Source organism: Stegodyphus dumicola, chromosome 6 (assembly GCF_044657685.1).
Source record: "Stegodyphus dumicola isolate Sdum_Otavi_A_Nest chromosome 6, ASM4465768v1".
NCBI classification, from domain to species: domain Eukaryota; kingdom Metazoa; phylum Arthropoda; class Arachnida; order Araneae; family Eresidae; genus Stegodyphus; species Stegodyphus dumicola.
The window spans coordinates 15626929-15643835 of record NC_140773.1 but is presented as its reverse complement, the minus strand read 5'-3'; the positions used below and the strand labels follow the sequence as shown (position 1 = coordinate 15643835).

Sequence of the window (16907 nt, the reverse complement as noted above, 5' to 3'; positions counted from 1 at the left end):
TTTTGCGTTACAACATTTAAATGAATGTAAAATGGCAGCCCTTTTCGATGCATATGTTTTTTATCCTTATTTATGATGCACGAAACTGAAAAAGATTGAGAACCCCTACCCTAAGGCCTTTCGTGGTAAATGAAAATGCATTCGCGCAGATCGTGCCTGCTGGATGGCTGAATTCACAGTGGAATAAATGCGAAGCACGAACCTACAATCGCATGAGTCGGTCGAAAAATTTCGTCTCGACGCTATAATGCGGTTCGGACTTCTGCTCAGACTGGGAAATTATTTTCTGCTTCCGCGAAGCGAATAAGGACTTCAGTTGCTTTTAGATTTGCGTCTAGCTTTTCTTATGAAGTTTTAGCTTTTCTGACATTTTTCATAACCTTAAGAATTTCTCGTATGAAATTTCTTATTTCGCTGTAATATATCCAGTTAGTGACTTCTTGCAATTCCCCCCCCCTCAGCGAGACTTTTCTGAAGCTTGTGCTCCTTATATTTGCGGATTTTTTTTTTCAGCGTTCTAATTAATCATTCATAGGTAAACCGGTTCTCTTTCTTTGGCTTTAAGAACGGTAATAATTTGGCGACCCGTTAATAGAAATTTCTTCTGGTCAGATCGGCTTTGATCTATTCTTTGGGAACTCATTTCGGCAAATACTTCATTACGACTTTGTCAGTCCCCCCCCCCGTTTCCAAGATTAGGTATGAAACTTGATTCCAATTTTCTTTAAATATTTGGTTGATACTCTGTCATTATTACTTTTTTCCTATATATAATAAAAATCAATCTTTTCTTAGTATTTCTTGCAGTCTTCCATGCATATGCTCGTAAGCTACTTACGATCGTCGAAATTTCTTTTACAGTAATCCCGATTTTAGATTTTCTATTACTCTTTTCATTGATTTTCACTTCATGCTTTCACACCAGCGTGCTTTTTCATTTGCAGGAAGTTGGTTTTGTTTAGTTTACTACGGCACAACTAAGTAGGGTTATCTGTCTTAGGGCAGACATACCTTCGTGGCGGTCTTTCCAATACTCGTATACACGTTCTACATGGGGAAAACCACGAAAACGCCCATGTAAGCCAGCCCGTTCCACTGAATTCAATCCCCATCGGAACTACCAGTGTTCAGCGATTCTACGGCTTAGCCGTTGGTGGGTCTCTATTTGTAGGAGAAGTATGAACGATGAGGTATTAAAGATTTGAAGAACGTGCGAGTATTGATTAGGGGTGTTAGATATATAAAAGGAAGGCTGCTTCAGAAAATACTACGCCAAACACAAAGTGAGTTATTTCCCTTCAAAACGTCAGCACGAAATTCATCCATTCCTAGAATTTTTGTCATAACAAATTCAAATTAAAACAAAAAACAGCTCATAATAGAATTACATTGACTCGAATTCAATAGGCATTAAGAATTATTTTCAGCAGTCAAAAGAAGAATTAAATACGAGTACATGAACATTTTTAAGTCATAATACTGTACTGCAACTACTATAACCAGCATTATTCCCTACCCATTCTCGGTAAATTTTCCACCTCGTTTCGGAGAAAAATTGGTCAGAAAATCGATATATTGCTCTTTGAACCTGAGGGTACTTTCAGCGGAAAATAAACACACTGTTCTCAGCATGTGGCATCAGAGTCATCTATCATATAGCTAGCTAATTTTAGCTCTCCTAAGATAAATATATTCCATGTTTACTTGCAGCAGATGATTGCGACGTATATTAGTTTCCCCGCATTCTCAGTTACCGGAGGTTAGCCTATTTTAAGCAGAACTCGTACTGCTGTTATAAATTCCACTTTTAAATAACGTTTGGCATTGCTCCTCAGTATATAACTGTTTGAAGCAGATTAGGTACCTGCCAGGAAATGAAGCATATGATGAAGCCGTCGTTTAAATTTGGGTATGTTTTTCTTAAAGATTCGTTCGTGGCTCTCTCTCATCTCTTAGCAGGGAGCAATTTTTCTAAAACTCAATGTAGATTGCTCTGTTTATTAATAAACTTGCAGGCAAGCCCTGTAGATTAGCAGGCTGCGGCCAAAACAAAATTTGCAAGTTCTGTTCAAAAAAAAATATTTTATTGTTATATATTTTTTTTAAAAATATCTCCCGTTCGCGTAATGGCAGACCGCACATTGAGTTGAACAGTGTTAAACGAATGTCGCATACTGCGCATGCCCAGAAAACAATTTGGCGTAATTATTGTGTTGGCGCAATTTGAAAAGAAGATAAATACGGTATATGGTAGATGTACCGCCATCTGATTGTAAACAAATCTGGCGTTTAAATCTTCGTAGAGTATAATGTAAATGTAAATTAATTACTGTGTTAAAATACTATTTTTTGCTGTACTGCTCAAACAACTAGAAAGCTGAAATTATTGCGAAGTAATGTGAAGCAGTGTTTGCATTCAAAATGTAAAATATAATACCTATGAAATTCTGCACATTCCTTTGGAACTGTACAAATTTTCGTTCAGAAAAAGACTGAAATTTAGGATATATTAGTTGAAAATTTATTCATTATACTTTTAAGCAATAAAAACAATTCAGGATTTACCATACGTTCCATTCGTACATACATAAAGAAACACTGAGGAATATAACAAGTGCTTGCAAATAACACTGAAGAAATTTTACAATTCCTTAATGCTAGTTATTAAATTCTTTGAAATGAGAAAATAAAAGCGCGAATATACGCTAACAAACGAAGCGAGATACTCCAGTTTACAATTACTGAATTATAACATGTAAACAAATTACATTTAAATAACGAATTATTACGAACATATGTTAACAAATATTAAATGCACTGTTATTGACAAATTACAATGAAATATATATTAGAAAAATAAGCAAGTGCAATCGGTATGGACGTTAAAATAACTAATAAGCAAAGTTCCACAACATTACAGTTGTAAACATCATTCGAACACACTCGACAGCCATGTGATCACGAATAAGCTAGCGTAGGGTTGCTTAGTCGCCAATATTTCTCCCCGTGCCAAAGGTACACCATCAAGTATGCGCAGTAAGCGAAATTTGCTTAACATTATTCAACTCAATGTGCGGTCTGCCATTACGCCTCCCGTTCTACTGGACTGATTGATGAAACTCCACTTGCGTTTTTCATGTCTCGAAACCGCAACTTAGAATGTGTATCTGATTTATATATAGCATTGTTACAAAATAGGTATTTTGATACGAAATCAGACTTTTTAAAAAAAATTTTTTCTCCATATTTCGATTTTACAAATCAAATTATGCCACACTGACAAATTTTGTAAATATTGTACAAATACTTTTTAAAAAATGAGCTCTAAAAATTTTCGCTCCTCAATGTTAATTGAATTTGATACATATTTATTAATATGACTTCATTTATTAAACTTATTTGAGCCTTCCTTTCATATTTCGATATTTAGGTTCGTTCCAAATAAAATTTGCCTATTTTTATGACTTATTTTTAAAATTTGTATATTAAAATAATTTTTTAGGAATTTTTCGAAAAAAAATTTGAATTATAAGCTATAAAAGTTTTGCTATCATTTTAAAGTAGATGTATTTCTAAGCATACCAACAAAAAATGAGGGTTTTTTATTCAACATTTCCTAAGATATACGCCAATTCACATTTTGAAATTTGGCGTATTTATTATAAGCGATAATAACGAGAATGTGGTTTACGCACTTTGTTAAAATTATTTGAAAGTAGGAACGATGACTTTTTATCCGCTCGTGGTCATTAAAGGAAAGGAAAATAGGTTGCTATAAATTAAGAAGTTCGCCAAATGAATGATTCTTGGCACAAACTGAAAAAAATTCGCCAAGATAAATTTTTAAATTTCTCACTAAAAATTACAAAATTTAGTATCTAGGCATAATTTGAGTCGTAGGATCGAAATACGGAAAAAAATTGGTTTGTTATTATAGAAAAAGTCCCGATTTTTGTGTCAAAATACCTACATTAGAACAAAGCTATATATAAATCTATATATATATATATATATATATATATATTAAATTGCGCTTTCGAGACATCGAAAACGCAGTTTGAATTTCGTCAATCAACCCATTAGAAGGTGAGATATAGAACTGTCCTTTTTTTTTTTTTTTTTTTTTTTTTTTTGGCGGGAGGGGATGGCGCTGTGTACCTTTTTTTAGAAAAGACGGATGGCAGTTTTAAAATTCCACCTCGTACGCACTTCGATGCACCCCACCGAACCATGGAGGTAGGAAGTAAGATGGAGTCGCCCTAAACAAGTTTCTCCGTACCCTGCTCTGAAGCACCGGCGATCCCTACGTGGTGACCCAAACTTTGGGTCATTTACCATTGAGTTCTATGGGATTTGACGCGTTCGGGTGTAAATATTTTGTAATTACGTCGCAAATATACATATAAATGTATATATTTTCTTTTTCTACAACACTTCAGAGTCCTAAGTATGTGAAAACAACATATTTTTAAACAACATTTCATTCTGAACGGAATTAAATGCTATACTTTTCACAGGACAGTTTTCTCAGAATGGTTTAATTTGAATGAAATATTTTCACAAGTTTTCGTTAATTACATTAGAAAAAAAAATTAAGGTAATTCGATTTTATTCCGTTAAGGTACAAAAATTAAGATCAAAGTTTATTGTATTATTAATATTAAAATTATGCATTATTTCTTTTCTATTTCTAAAATACTTTCTTAAATATGACATGATTTTTTGGCTTCTTTTAAATCGAATGCTCTATTCGGTTCATTTTAAATTAGAGAATTATTAGGAATTAGCGAAATACTTTAAATAAGTATTTCGCTAATTCCTAATAATTAAATAGGTATTAAATAGTATTTGACTTTCTCTGAACATTTCTGAAAGGGAATAAAATAAGTTTTTTTTTTTTTTTTTAAGTATTATTTAAAACTTGTAACTGAGTTATTATAAAATGTAAAGGGAATAATTCTTTTAATTATACTTATCAGATTTTTTTTATACCCTTCATTTCAACAATACATATTCCAAAACTCTTTATTACGTTCTTAAGTGCGCATCTCATAGCATTTGCTTTACAATACCTTTTAACAGATTGCTTTCCAATACGAACAATTCTTGCTTAAATAGTTTTATAACGTATTTGTCAACAGGATTTCAATTTATGTTTACAATTCAATATTAAAGTTATTATATATTTAGATAACATTTATAATCATTATAAATTAAAGTAATTTACACTAATTTAGCATACACCCGAAAGTTTTGCATAAAAAATATATATGAATATAATTTGAAAGAAAATTATAAGTATTATTTTTAATACCCACTCAAAGGTCAGTTTTTCTTCAAAATTCCTCCACGATGGCATCTCTCTCTTTAGGCAGAGAGCCCTTGCATGCGTTACTCTATTTAATAAAAACTTAATCTGACCTACGTGCCTAATTACAAATATTTTAACATACATAATTTTATATTTACATTTAGCCATCAAGTTTCAAACTTTTCAAATCTTCTAGAAAATAAATTTTGGCAGATCTCTTTTAGCAATTTTCTTAAAATCTATATTTTTGTAGTGCAACAGCTTAGAATTTTATAAAACAAATTCATACTCAAAATCGCTGTTGTTAGTTATCGAAAAATAACCAAGATGTGTTTTTTGAGTAAATGTCAGTAAACTACTACAAATTGCTATTATCCATCACACTATGAATGTTTCTGTCATGCGAGAGTGTCTCTTTTTCGATTTCTATGGAACTGTCGTGTGTCGAAATACTATCAGAATCATATCAAGCGAGCTTCTGAATGTAAACAAAGAACACCCCGTGTGGTGACCGAAGCTTCAAAGCAGTGCTTCACTTCTAGCGCGGAATGGCCCCTCCTCCCTTTCCTACCTCCATGCGCTGAACAGCAATTAAGTTCAGCGGGGAAAAAAAAAAAAAAAAAAAAAAACTTGCAGAATGCGAAAATTAGCGTTTTCAGAGTTTTTTATTTCGACTGATTAAGTCGTACGAAGATGAGAATGGTCGGAATTATTTCCCACGAATTTTTGTAATCTGGGTTCACCTCTCTCGAAACTCAACTCCCCAACCGGAGGAGATGACGTTACAAATAAACAAACAGACGCGCAGATTTTAAGAGTATAAATTTATTTGAATGATAACTTCTAATAAAATTTTCTTCTATGAGGCAGTAGCATAAAAGTTTTTCAGGATGGCGTGGAGGTAACCTTTGAAAAATTCTACGTTGGTGGAAAGTTTCCCAATAATGTGCAATTTAATACAAGACTGCGTATGAGCGTTAATCACCTCAACAACAAATATGGGAACTTAAGAAATGACAGAGATGATAATTACGGTACTCCTGATTTAGCCTAAACGATCTTGGCTGCACTATCTCACTTCATTTTTGACAAATAGCCAAATATTTCCCTCTTATTGGATTTTCTTTCATTAGCAAAAATTTCAAAAACTACTTAATATTTCAGGCATTAGAAAATAGTAAATATCGGGTTGGAGGGAAAGTTCTGTCGTATTTTAAATAGGCAGGCGATTTTTCTTGTAAATAAAAAAAACATCTGGCTAGTGAGTCAATCGGATTTTTTTTTTTTTTTTTTGTTGTTGTTGTTTTAGCTGCTGTATAATATAAAAGGTGCCCTTCATCATTTACTTGTAATATTTAAAGGGAAAAACATGTCGGTAGATAAAGTGCATTTACGACACTGCATTTTATATGAATTCCAAAAAGGAAGCAACGCATCTGTTGCATGTAAAAATTTATGTGCTGTATTTGGAAAAGATATTGTAAATGTTCGTACTTGTCAAAGATGGTTTAGCAAATTTCGTTCCGGGGACCTGAGCCTCAAAGAAAGTGTTCGATCTGGACGACCATCCAAGATCGATAATGATGTTTTGCGATCCATGTTGGAAAATAATCCACATTTAACAAGTCGAGAAATTGCAGAAGAGTTTGGCATTCATCATACAACTGTTGGAGATCACATTAAATCTCTTGGGTTTGTGTTAAAGCAAAGTGTTTGGGTTCCACATGAATTAACGGAAAAGAATTTGTCTGATCGTGTAAGAATATGTTCATCACATCTGATTAGACACAATGTGGAGCCGTTTTTGGACAGGCTGGTTACTGGAGATGAAAAGTGGATTCTTTACGAGAATATTAAAAGAAAAAAATCTTACTGCAAACCAGGAACATCATCAGCAACAGTTCCAAAACCAAGTATCCATCAACGAAAAGTACTGCTTTGTTTGTGGTGGGACAGGAAAGGTCCAGTGTATTACGAGTTGCTGAAACAGGGAAAAAACATCAACGCGGATCTGTACTGATATCAGCTGGATAAATTGAATGCAGCTATCAAAGAAAAAAGGCCAGCATTAGCGTCCAGAAAAGGAATAGTGTTCCATCACGATAATGCTCGCCCGCATACTGCAGTGGTGACACTACAAAAACTGAATGCGTTAGGATGGGAAATTCTTAGTCACCCGCCGTATTCACCTGACATTGCACTCTCTGATTATTACCTGTTCAGATCTCTGCAAAATTATCTAACGGGAAAAAAATTCAAGTCTTTTGAAAGTGTTTCTAAGGCAGTTGCTGACTATTTTAACTCCATGGATGAGAACTTCTACAAAACAGGAATTTACAGGTTACCTGGAAGATGGCAACAGGTTGTAACAAATAACGGAGCATATATAATTGATTAATATTAAACACATATTTTTTATAAATGAATTCAAATATTTTCTTTAAAATACGACAGAACTTTCCCTCCAACCCAATAGTAGCTATAAAGAATCTTTAAGACGAAATAAATGAATTATAACGGTTTTCAAATATTTAAAGTATCACTCGATTACCATTAACACACTGTATTTAAGGAATTTCGCAAAATGTTAACTTCCTAAAATTAAGCACTCTTTTGTCGCAATTCTAGAAATTTCGGAGCATGCATATTACTTTTTTTTTTAACCGAATATGGCAATATACACAAGAGCTATTTATTTAATTCAGTGGAGAATATCTTCCCGAAGAACACCTTTCATTGATCAGGGAGAACAAATAAAAACTATCTGTCAAAGGTAAATTTGCTTTTTACCCATCTTAAACATGTCGAAAACCACATACAGCCAATGCAGAAAGTTCATTAGAATTTGAAAAAGCGTTGAATTGCTAGCGTCTAGCGATCTCATCTACTCGGCCAAAAAAAATATTTAATCTAGAATATTACTTACCTAGGTACCCAAACGGGTTGGTTAGGTCCTTCACAATTGCTCCCAGAATGCGTACTTTTGAGCTGAACATTTTTGCTCATTTGGATGGCTTGTTTGATCTCTTTAATAGCTTCTGACACATTGGCAGAACCCTGTTTACCATTCGGGCAATCTTCGGGCAGTCCAGTGTCGTTTTGTAACCTTGGACTAGATTCATTTGGTTTGGGAGCTAGAAAAAAATATTTTCTTTTAAATATATATTCTATATAAATATGCTAAAAGTCAATAAAAATATTTCAGTTTAATAAGTTGTATTGCAATTTAATATGGTATTTCAGTTTATGCAGACGCCATTAACAAGTTTACTTAAGGTTAAGAAGGTAATGACAGTAACATATAAAATATTCGGTTCAGAGTTATTTATATTTAATAACAATACAAACCACAGTTTAACCTCAAAATTAATAAACGTTTGAATGACTCATACATTTTATTAAAATCTTAACGCTGAGAATTTTTAACTGTACACCATTTGACGACGAAAATCCACCAGAAAACAATACGACAAATGTGCGTAAATAGATCGGTGCGTCAAATCTGACAAATACTTAAAAAAGGACGGAAACGAAAGACAGGAAAATCTGAAATCATATGACCTTTTTTTTTTTTTTTTTTTTTTTTTTTTTTTTTTTTTAAATAGTCCAAAGGGATTTGAATCCCGAAGGACTATTAGTTTCGTTTTGGCATTTTGCGTCGGACTCATAAATATCGGTTCACTTTTCAAACTGTTGCCACAAAATGTTAGAGTCCTGCATTATATTTGAAGAAATTAAATAATGAAAAATCTGCATAAATGTATGTATATTTCTCGTATTGTGATAAAACAATGGTACATAGAGTCATCGAATTTTGAATAACGTAATCCTCCAACGAATATGAGCATGTGGAAGACCAAATTTGAAATTTGAAATTTGTTTTATGATCGATTTCCTATTTTTTAAAACTTTGACGAATTTTTGATTAACAAACTCAAGGATTTCAAAGCGAGCAATGGCAACGTTGTGCAGAAAAAACATTTTTATCTCCAGCGCGTGAGTCTCTGTATCGGAAATTCTAAAGATAGGCTCGTTTTAAAACTATTTTGCGATATTGCTGTTGCACTGGATCTTATGGTTTAAGTGCGAGGAACATGATATTTAATAAAGAAAGGTAACACACAAAATGTTAAAAAACGCCCCTTTGGACGTAATTTAAAATCTGAAACATTTCAGTTTTTTTTTTTTTTTTTTTTAATATCAGTTTTCGCCAACTAACATAAAATAATACATTATAAACGAAACAATCGAAAGAGCAAATTCTTGAAATTAGAATAAACAAACAAATAAATTTTTAAAAATCTGAAAGGGTTCAGATTTTAACGTTCGCCCCAAAGGAATCTTTTACAGTTTAATATGGTTTATCACTACAGATTATCAATAGATATGGTCCAGACAGAACAGCGAAACATTTTATAGGCTATTAAGAGGAATATACACTTACAATAACATGGGAACGTTACAAATCGTCTGTATATTTGAAAAGTGAAAAAATATATAACATAATTTCATAAAAACATTTAATGCTTTTAATTATATATATCATGAATTAAAATTGAATTTAACAAACATTCTCTATTCGTAAAAAGCAAATTAAAAGTTAATGAAATTTAACTGCAAACAAATAAATGATTAATTATTGCTGCGAACTAATCTACAATATAATTTAATAAATGCATTTTTATTTAACTTAATCAGATTCAAAAGGTATTGCGTAGAAGTGCATGCATTGCTTTTAAATAGCTTACTTTATTCATCAATAACAGCCAAATTAAATCTGAAAGACAAATATCTTAACATTTCACCGAATGGGAACAGAGTTGAATGAAAAGTGAAATAACGCGACTCAACGAAAAATCGCGATTTGAGATTAAGTCCTTTTGAGTTATAAATAACAGTAAATAAACAGAATCTCTCTAAAAATGAAAAATAAAATACAATTGTTCATGAAACATCAGCATACTGAAATATTATAAACAAAAGAGAGTTATATTACAATGAAATTATATTCTAATTCATATGAGAGTACGTTTACGAAAAAAATAAAAGCAGAGAATTATATACTTTTACCGGTCGCAAATAAAACCGTATTTCTTTAATGACACAATTCCATAATTTGCTTCAGTATCAAAGGGATAAATTACAGCATTAAATAATCGAAGGGATTAAAGAGCCCTAGATACTTATTCCAAGAAAACGTTTTCGGTAATAAGTTTCCCTTTCTTACAAACCTTAGAGTCCTACACGAAGGCATCCCTCCCCTTAGGCAGATGGCCCTAGTGTGCTTTTCCGTAATTAAATAAACCAAACCTTTCTTACAAATACATCTTAATTCGTCAACATTCATTCCACTCTGTCCACCATCCTCGCCATCAACATCACCTTACCTCAAAATGTAGCTATTTTGCAACACACTCTAGCAGTACAGTGAAACCTCTTTTAAAGGAGTCAACACTGGGACAAGAACCCCCCCCCCAAAAAATTTATTAACCGAAGACACTGTGGCCTGGTTTTCTAAGAAAAGATCGCTTTTGATACAGATCATCAAAATACTTAAATAAGCACAACTGCCACCCACACACATGAAACAATGAAATGTAATTTTCATTGAAATTTAAAATACAAGGTGATCATAAAATACTTCTCCGATTATGAGAAACCCTAAGTAGCCTATCCGCTCAACCAATCGAAATGAAATAAGAAATGTTGTTATTTGAAGGTATAGGGCTCTCACGGTTACGGTTATCGCGAAAAAATTACGAAGTTTTCGAACGGCGAAACTCACTTTTTTCCTGTGCAAATTTATGAGCACGTTGAAAGACCATAAAGAGCGTTGCATCGATACACATATGACGAAAATTGCCGGTGTACAATATTTGCAAAGAACAGCATTTTACAAGGAACAATGACAAGTTTTCAACGTGTACAGCGTTCCACGATATAGTCATCTTCCGTAACTTTGCAGTTTTCTGGCCACCCACAATCACCGGACATCACTTCGAAGGATTTCTGGCTCAAGGGCTAAATGAAATCTAAGGAATACACATCAAATTCACGAGATTTCTCAGAATCGATATATGCGACAAAACATGAACTCATATAAATTCCTTCTGCAAAGTTACGTTCGCCATTGTTGTCAACAGTCTCCCACATGCAATGCGTTATCTTCTGTGAAGGCGGACACGCTGAAAACTTCTTATTCCAATAACAGTTTGTGTTGTCATCTATGTTTTACAATGTTCTTCTCTGCCCCCGGTTAATTTCGCAATAACTATATTATATCGTTACAACGCCATTTATGTTTTTTCAGTCCGCTGACCAATTTCCGCAAGAAAAAGTGGGTTTTGTCATTCGAAAAATTTCGAATTTTTTTTTCATTGTAATCGTAACCGTGACCGTGACAGCAGTATTGTTTAAAATCATCATTATCTCGAGAGCATACCTTTAAATAACAATAACTGATATTTAATTTCGATTGCTTGAGCGGGCAGACCACTACGATTCATATATATAGGGGAAGCTCTTTATGAGCACCCTGTATAAATGCTGTGTTGCACACATGGCTCCACTTGTCTTCCAGTTGAAATATTCAACCACACCTATTGAAATTCTTAATTGAAACCTTTTTATATCCCCTTCAACAATATCAAATACGTTGAGAAAATTAACTTTAAGATTCAAGAGTTTTAATTATGTACTTTTTTTCACTTAAACATCACTTGGAGCTTTTTAACAAACACAGGTGTGCTTTAAAATCTGTTTTTGATTGAACGCAGATTTCAAATTTTGCTTTATTCAAAAACTATAAATAAAATTAACTTTCCTTCCCTCTTATTCTTCTCTGGATGATACACATAACACAGGACCTGAAAGCCTTTCTATATCTATTTTTTTAACTTAATTCAAATACCAATATACAGTTATTTAAAAAGAAGTGATATATCTGTGTACTTTTCTGATTTTTTCAAATTCTTCATTAATTTTTAATAAACTCATTATTCGTAAAGTCTTTGAAGTTACCATTAAAATATATCAAAAGATTTTAATCTGAAGTTTTCCAGCCGTAAAATTTAATTTAAATGTATAAATTATTTTATTTTGTATTTCTTTATTTCAAAGCAAAATATAACTTTTGTGGTGGACATTAATTCCATAGCATTTAATTTTGCCGACTGGGCATGGCCTTCATATTCTACCGCCTGCCAGTAAGAGTGTAAGAGAGTGATATATAAGGAATACAGACAAAGAACTAAAATTTTTCGCAGGCGCTTTATAAGCATTTCAGTGCAATAACCGAATAGTTATGACACAAAGGACGCATTTGGATGATTTTTTACGTGGTAGAATTATCGGCCGTCTGGAATGTGGGCGTACCCAACTGGAAGATCAGGCGAACTTGGAATTGCCCAGAGTGTCATCACCAGGCTTTGGCAACGATTCCAAGATTGGTAATGTGAGTAGACGTTACAGCACAGGTCGCCCCAGAGTTACAACGCCGAATGAGGACCGATATTTGGCAGTTACTGCCAAAAGAAACAGGCGGAGCACAGACTCAGACCTGTTTTGAAATTGTCGTACCAGTGGCTGAAGAGAGCTGACGAGACAGGTCTGAGTCTGCCCTAAGCGTCTGTACACGGTCTGCATGCTCGTAGACCTGTCAGAATGAATGCTCGTAGACCTGTCAGATGCGTTCCACTTACTGCAACTCACTGTCGCCTGCGGTTAGCCAGGAATAGAAAGCATGCATTGTGGGCACCGCAACAGTGGGCTTGTGTGATGTTTTCCGACGAGTCCAGGTTTACTAGCTTGCAATCTTATTCTCGCCGTACTTTCATATGGAGAGCTCCAGGTACCCGTTACCACCAAGAAAACATCATTGAACGACACCGTTACGGTGGTGCAGGAGTGCTCGTTTGGGGTGGAATTATTCTGGGTTCCAGAACTGACCTGCATGTTCAAATTGGAACCATGACAAGCCAAATCTATCGGGACGTCATTCTGGAACAACATGTACGTTTGTTTCGGGGCGCCATGGGCGCACAATTTGTGTTTATGGATGACAACGCCCGTCCTCACAGTGCAAAATTCGTAAGCGAATGCCTTCAATCGGAGGATATAACCCGTATGAACTGGCCAGCATTCTCACCGGACTTGAATCCAGTAGAGCACGTGTGGGACATGCTTGGCCAACGAGTTGCAGCCCGTCAACCTCCTCCTACATGTCTACCGGAACTTCGGAGAGCATTGCTTTTTCAGTGGTGTAATATCCCCCAAGATCAGATCGATAATTTGATACTCAGCATGCCTAGGCATTGTACGGACTGCATTGCATCGTCTGAGAGACATACAATGTATTAACATTCATACCAACCATGTAATATTGTTTTTTTGTAAATATTGTAAATTTTTTTTTTTTTGTAATTTCCTCCAGGGAGAAAAAATCGCTATTTTTTTAAATAATATCAAACATATAGCATCTTTTTTGCTCTTTACCTTTTGTTTAATAAATAAGCCTTACAAATAAGTCAAATTTGTTTTGCTTCTAACTCTTCCTTTGCCCGATTTTGCATTATCCTTAATTTATGGACATGAGTGTAGTATAATGGTTAAACATATTCAGCTAGCAGTTGGAAGATTCGACTTGAAATTACCGCGAGGGCATTTTTTAAGGCTTCCTGCTGACAGGAATTTCGATGATATTATCTATGCCTATGGCATTGCATATTTTAAATTTCATAAGCTAAAGAGTAGGAGACTACTGGGTGAGCAGCTGTGCCACCATTAAGACTTTCAGCTTTATTGCTCACTCAATGGGACCATGTTTATTTAAAATTTATAACTATGAAATTTGAACATATACATTAAATAAAGTTATAAGAAATATTTTGATATAAAACATGTTACCGTGAAAGACCGAAATTGGAGAATGTCGACTTTCACCGGAGAATGTCAACATTTACCAAATACGTCGGTGAAAGATCGAATATTGCATTACATTCTTGTACATTCTGACCCTCCCCAGTGTATGTCGACAATCACAGATATGCTCTGGTGTAGGTCGAAAGGAGTGGGGTATATGTACGCTCTGACATTGCAAAAGGAAGTGTTCCACAAATAAATGCAGTTGTAAAAGCAAGGGCCTCTTGTGCAATTCATAGTGTCATAATAGTTTAAGTTGTTGTAATAAATAAGATTTGAATCACATAATTTAATAGGTTTTTAACTTCTATTATTTTCCTTTCTCATTTTGAATGTACTGTATGTTTTAAGTTCTTACGTTCTTAAGTTCTTATTTTAGATCTCAAGTGCGTTTTTTCGCGACTGAATGACGGAGAAGAAAATATAATATTTTTATATGTTCAATATTCACCATTAATACATGGTGAATGACGACATTTACCAGTGTAAGTCAGAAGAAATAAGAGTATTTGGAAAATATTTCGAACGTACACCAAGCGGCTATGTGAATGTTGACATTCACCGGTGAAAGTCGACATTCTCCAGATTTCGGGGTTTCACCGTAACATATATACGTAAAAATTAATTAATTCTAATATGAAAGTTCTGTAACAACATATGAGATGAAATATCTTGAATCTTGGATTAACTTTATGTTCCTTTTAAATGTTCAAAATAAAAATGTTCAAGCTAAAGAACAGAAGTATGTAGGACACTGTTAAAGCATTATATGACACTGTTAAAACATTATATGACACTGTTAAAAAGCGCACCTGCGTAGTGTTGTTTTCATGTTACATAGTCATGCCATCACCATTTTCTTGAATTTGGTGTTGCTGATGTAATATGACCTTCTGTTAAGCATATCATTTGTAGTTTGCCCGTTTCCTTCATTCCTATGTATACGCAGAGAATAAAAACAAATCTTAAGAAATGAAGAAAAATATATTTAGCTCTAATAACATTACACCTGAAACGTCTTTTTATCGTGCTTCTGATAGCTAAGTGTTACGAAATAAAATTCGGGAAAGAAAAGACAGTATTTTCTCTGGCGAGAAATCACATTAAAAAAAGTTGCAACTCACCTTTGCTGAAATTCTGCTTTCGGCGCAGCATAACAAAAAGCACTTTTGCGCACAAAATGTATTTTTTTTTCCATCCCCTTTTGTTGCTCTTTAACGTGTTTATGGTTTTCAAAAAATTTGTTTTTTCGTTACGTATTTTGCGACTGGTGGTTGTTAGAAATTTTGCGCCACATAGAGCAGATGGCGGAAAAAGAACCCCTCGCTTATCTCTTATGGTTACCTTAGAAAAATTCGAGTTCAATTATTTTTTGCTGCAAGGCTCTTATGGTCATCTACAAGTTCATTTTTGTCTGCTGTTAAGTGCACAAGTTTCTTTAGAATCTTTCTTTCCGGAAAAGAGCTATTTCGTAAAGGAAAGTGGTTCACTAATGACTCCATGCTAAAAGTCTTATGTAAACGGGAGTTACAAGGATTCTGCTGGTAGCTGAGATGCAGTTCTGTGTGCTGTGATGTAAATGTATGCTAGCAACTGTAATTTCTATGCAATTTATTCATAATGCTAAAGTTTTGATTCCGTTATGCATATTAAACAGTTCCAAGCTTTATTTCTTGTTTGCGCATAAAAAGAGTACCCCCCCTCGACGTCTATCAAAAAATTTTTCTTGCACAACATTAGACATGTTTTTTGACAGTTTTTTCTCATAAGATTTTTTTTATGAGAGAGTATTACACTATCCTATGCATTGCTATGAAACGTGAAATCCAGGCTTTATAAATGACCGTGCAACTTAATGCCATATCCGAACACCTGAGAATATCCGAATTCTTAGAAGCCGAATATCCGAATTCTGCCATATCCGAATTCTGAGAAGGAAATAAAAGGTGGTCATAAAAAACTCCTCCTATCTCTGAACCCCTAGCAGAGTTCTAAACCTAACCCTCGAAATGAAAATTCAGATAGTGTTTAAAGTCATGTACTCGAGATTGTGATGATTTAACACAAAAGAACTCTTAAGGCCCGTTCCCACTGGGGTTTATCTGAGCTAACGGAGTCAGTTCCATGCGTCGACTAGCTCCACTGTGCCTGCAGTTCAGATTATTCAACCTGCCGTCCTATGGGAAAAAACTGGGTTTGGAGATGCGTTGGCTACGTCAATTGTGTTCGTTAGCTCAGATAAACCCCAGTGGGAACGCAGCTTTACAGTTATAAGGTATTCCTCCCGCCTTCTTAGCATGCCTTCGTGGTGTAGTGGTTAGCAGACTCAGCGCGCAATCGAGAGGTCCGTGGTTCGAGTCCCGGCGAGAGCATTGCTCTTTTTTCACGTTTCTCAGCTTCAAAGAGAGAGAAAAAATCCTAATGACTCTACACAGCTACCGTTGCAGTCAAAAAATTATGAAATTTTCGAAAGCAATACACACTTTTTCTCGGCGCACACAGTTCAACGCTTTGAAAACCTATAAATGGCATTAGAACGATACAGGTATGACGAAAATTGCAAGCGTAAAACATTTGCAGATAGTAGCACTGTAGAGAACCAACTGTAGATACATTAGGTTATTTCGGAAGCAAGAGAGATAAAAAATGAGCAACGCCTTCACCGGGACTTGAACCA

General features: G+C 34.3%; 1 protein-coding gene across 13 annotated transcripts in view; it reads right to left on the bottom strand.

Annotated features, from left to right (window-relative positions):
- Positions 1-16907, bottom strand: part of LOC118195642 (uncharacterized) — a 497554-nt gene that overhangs the window by 223545 nt on the left and 257102 nt on the right. For all 13 annotated transcript variants that reach the window (XM_085818127.1, XM_085818126.1, XM_085818132.1 and 10 more), the window contains one exon: positions 8238-8445. In XM_085818127.1, coding sequence (XP_085674253.1) covers positions 8238-8445 — 208 coding nt within the window. The remainder of the gene's footprint in view (positions 1-8237; positions 8446-16907) is intronic.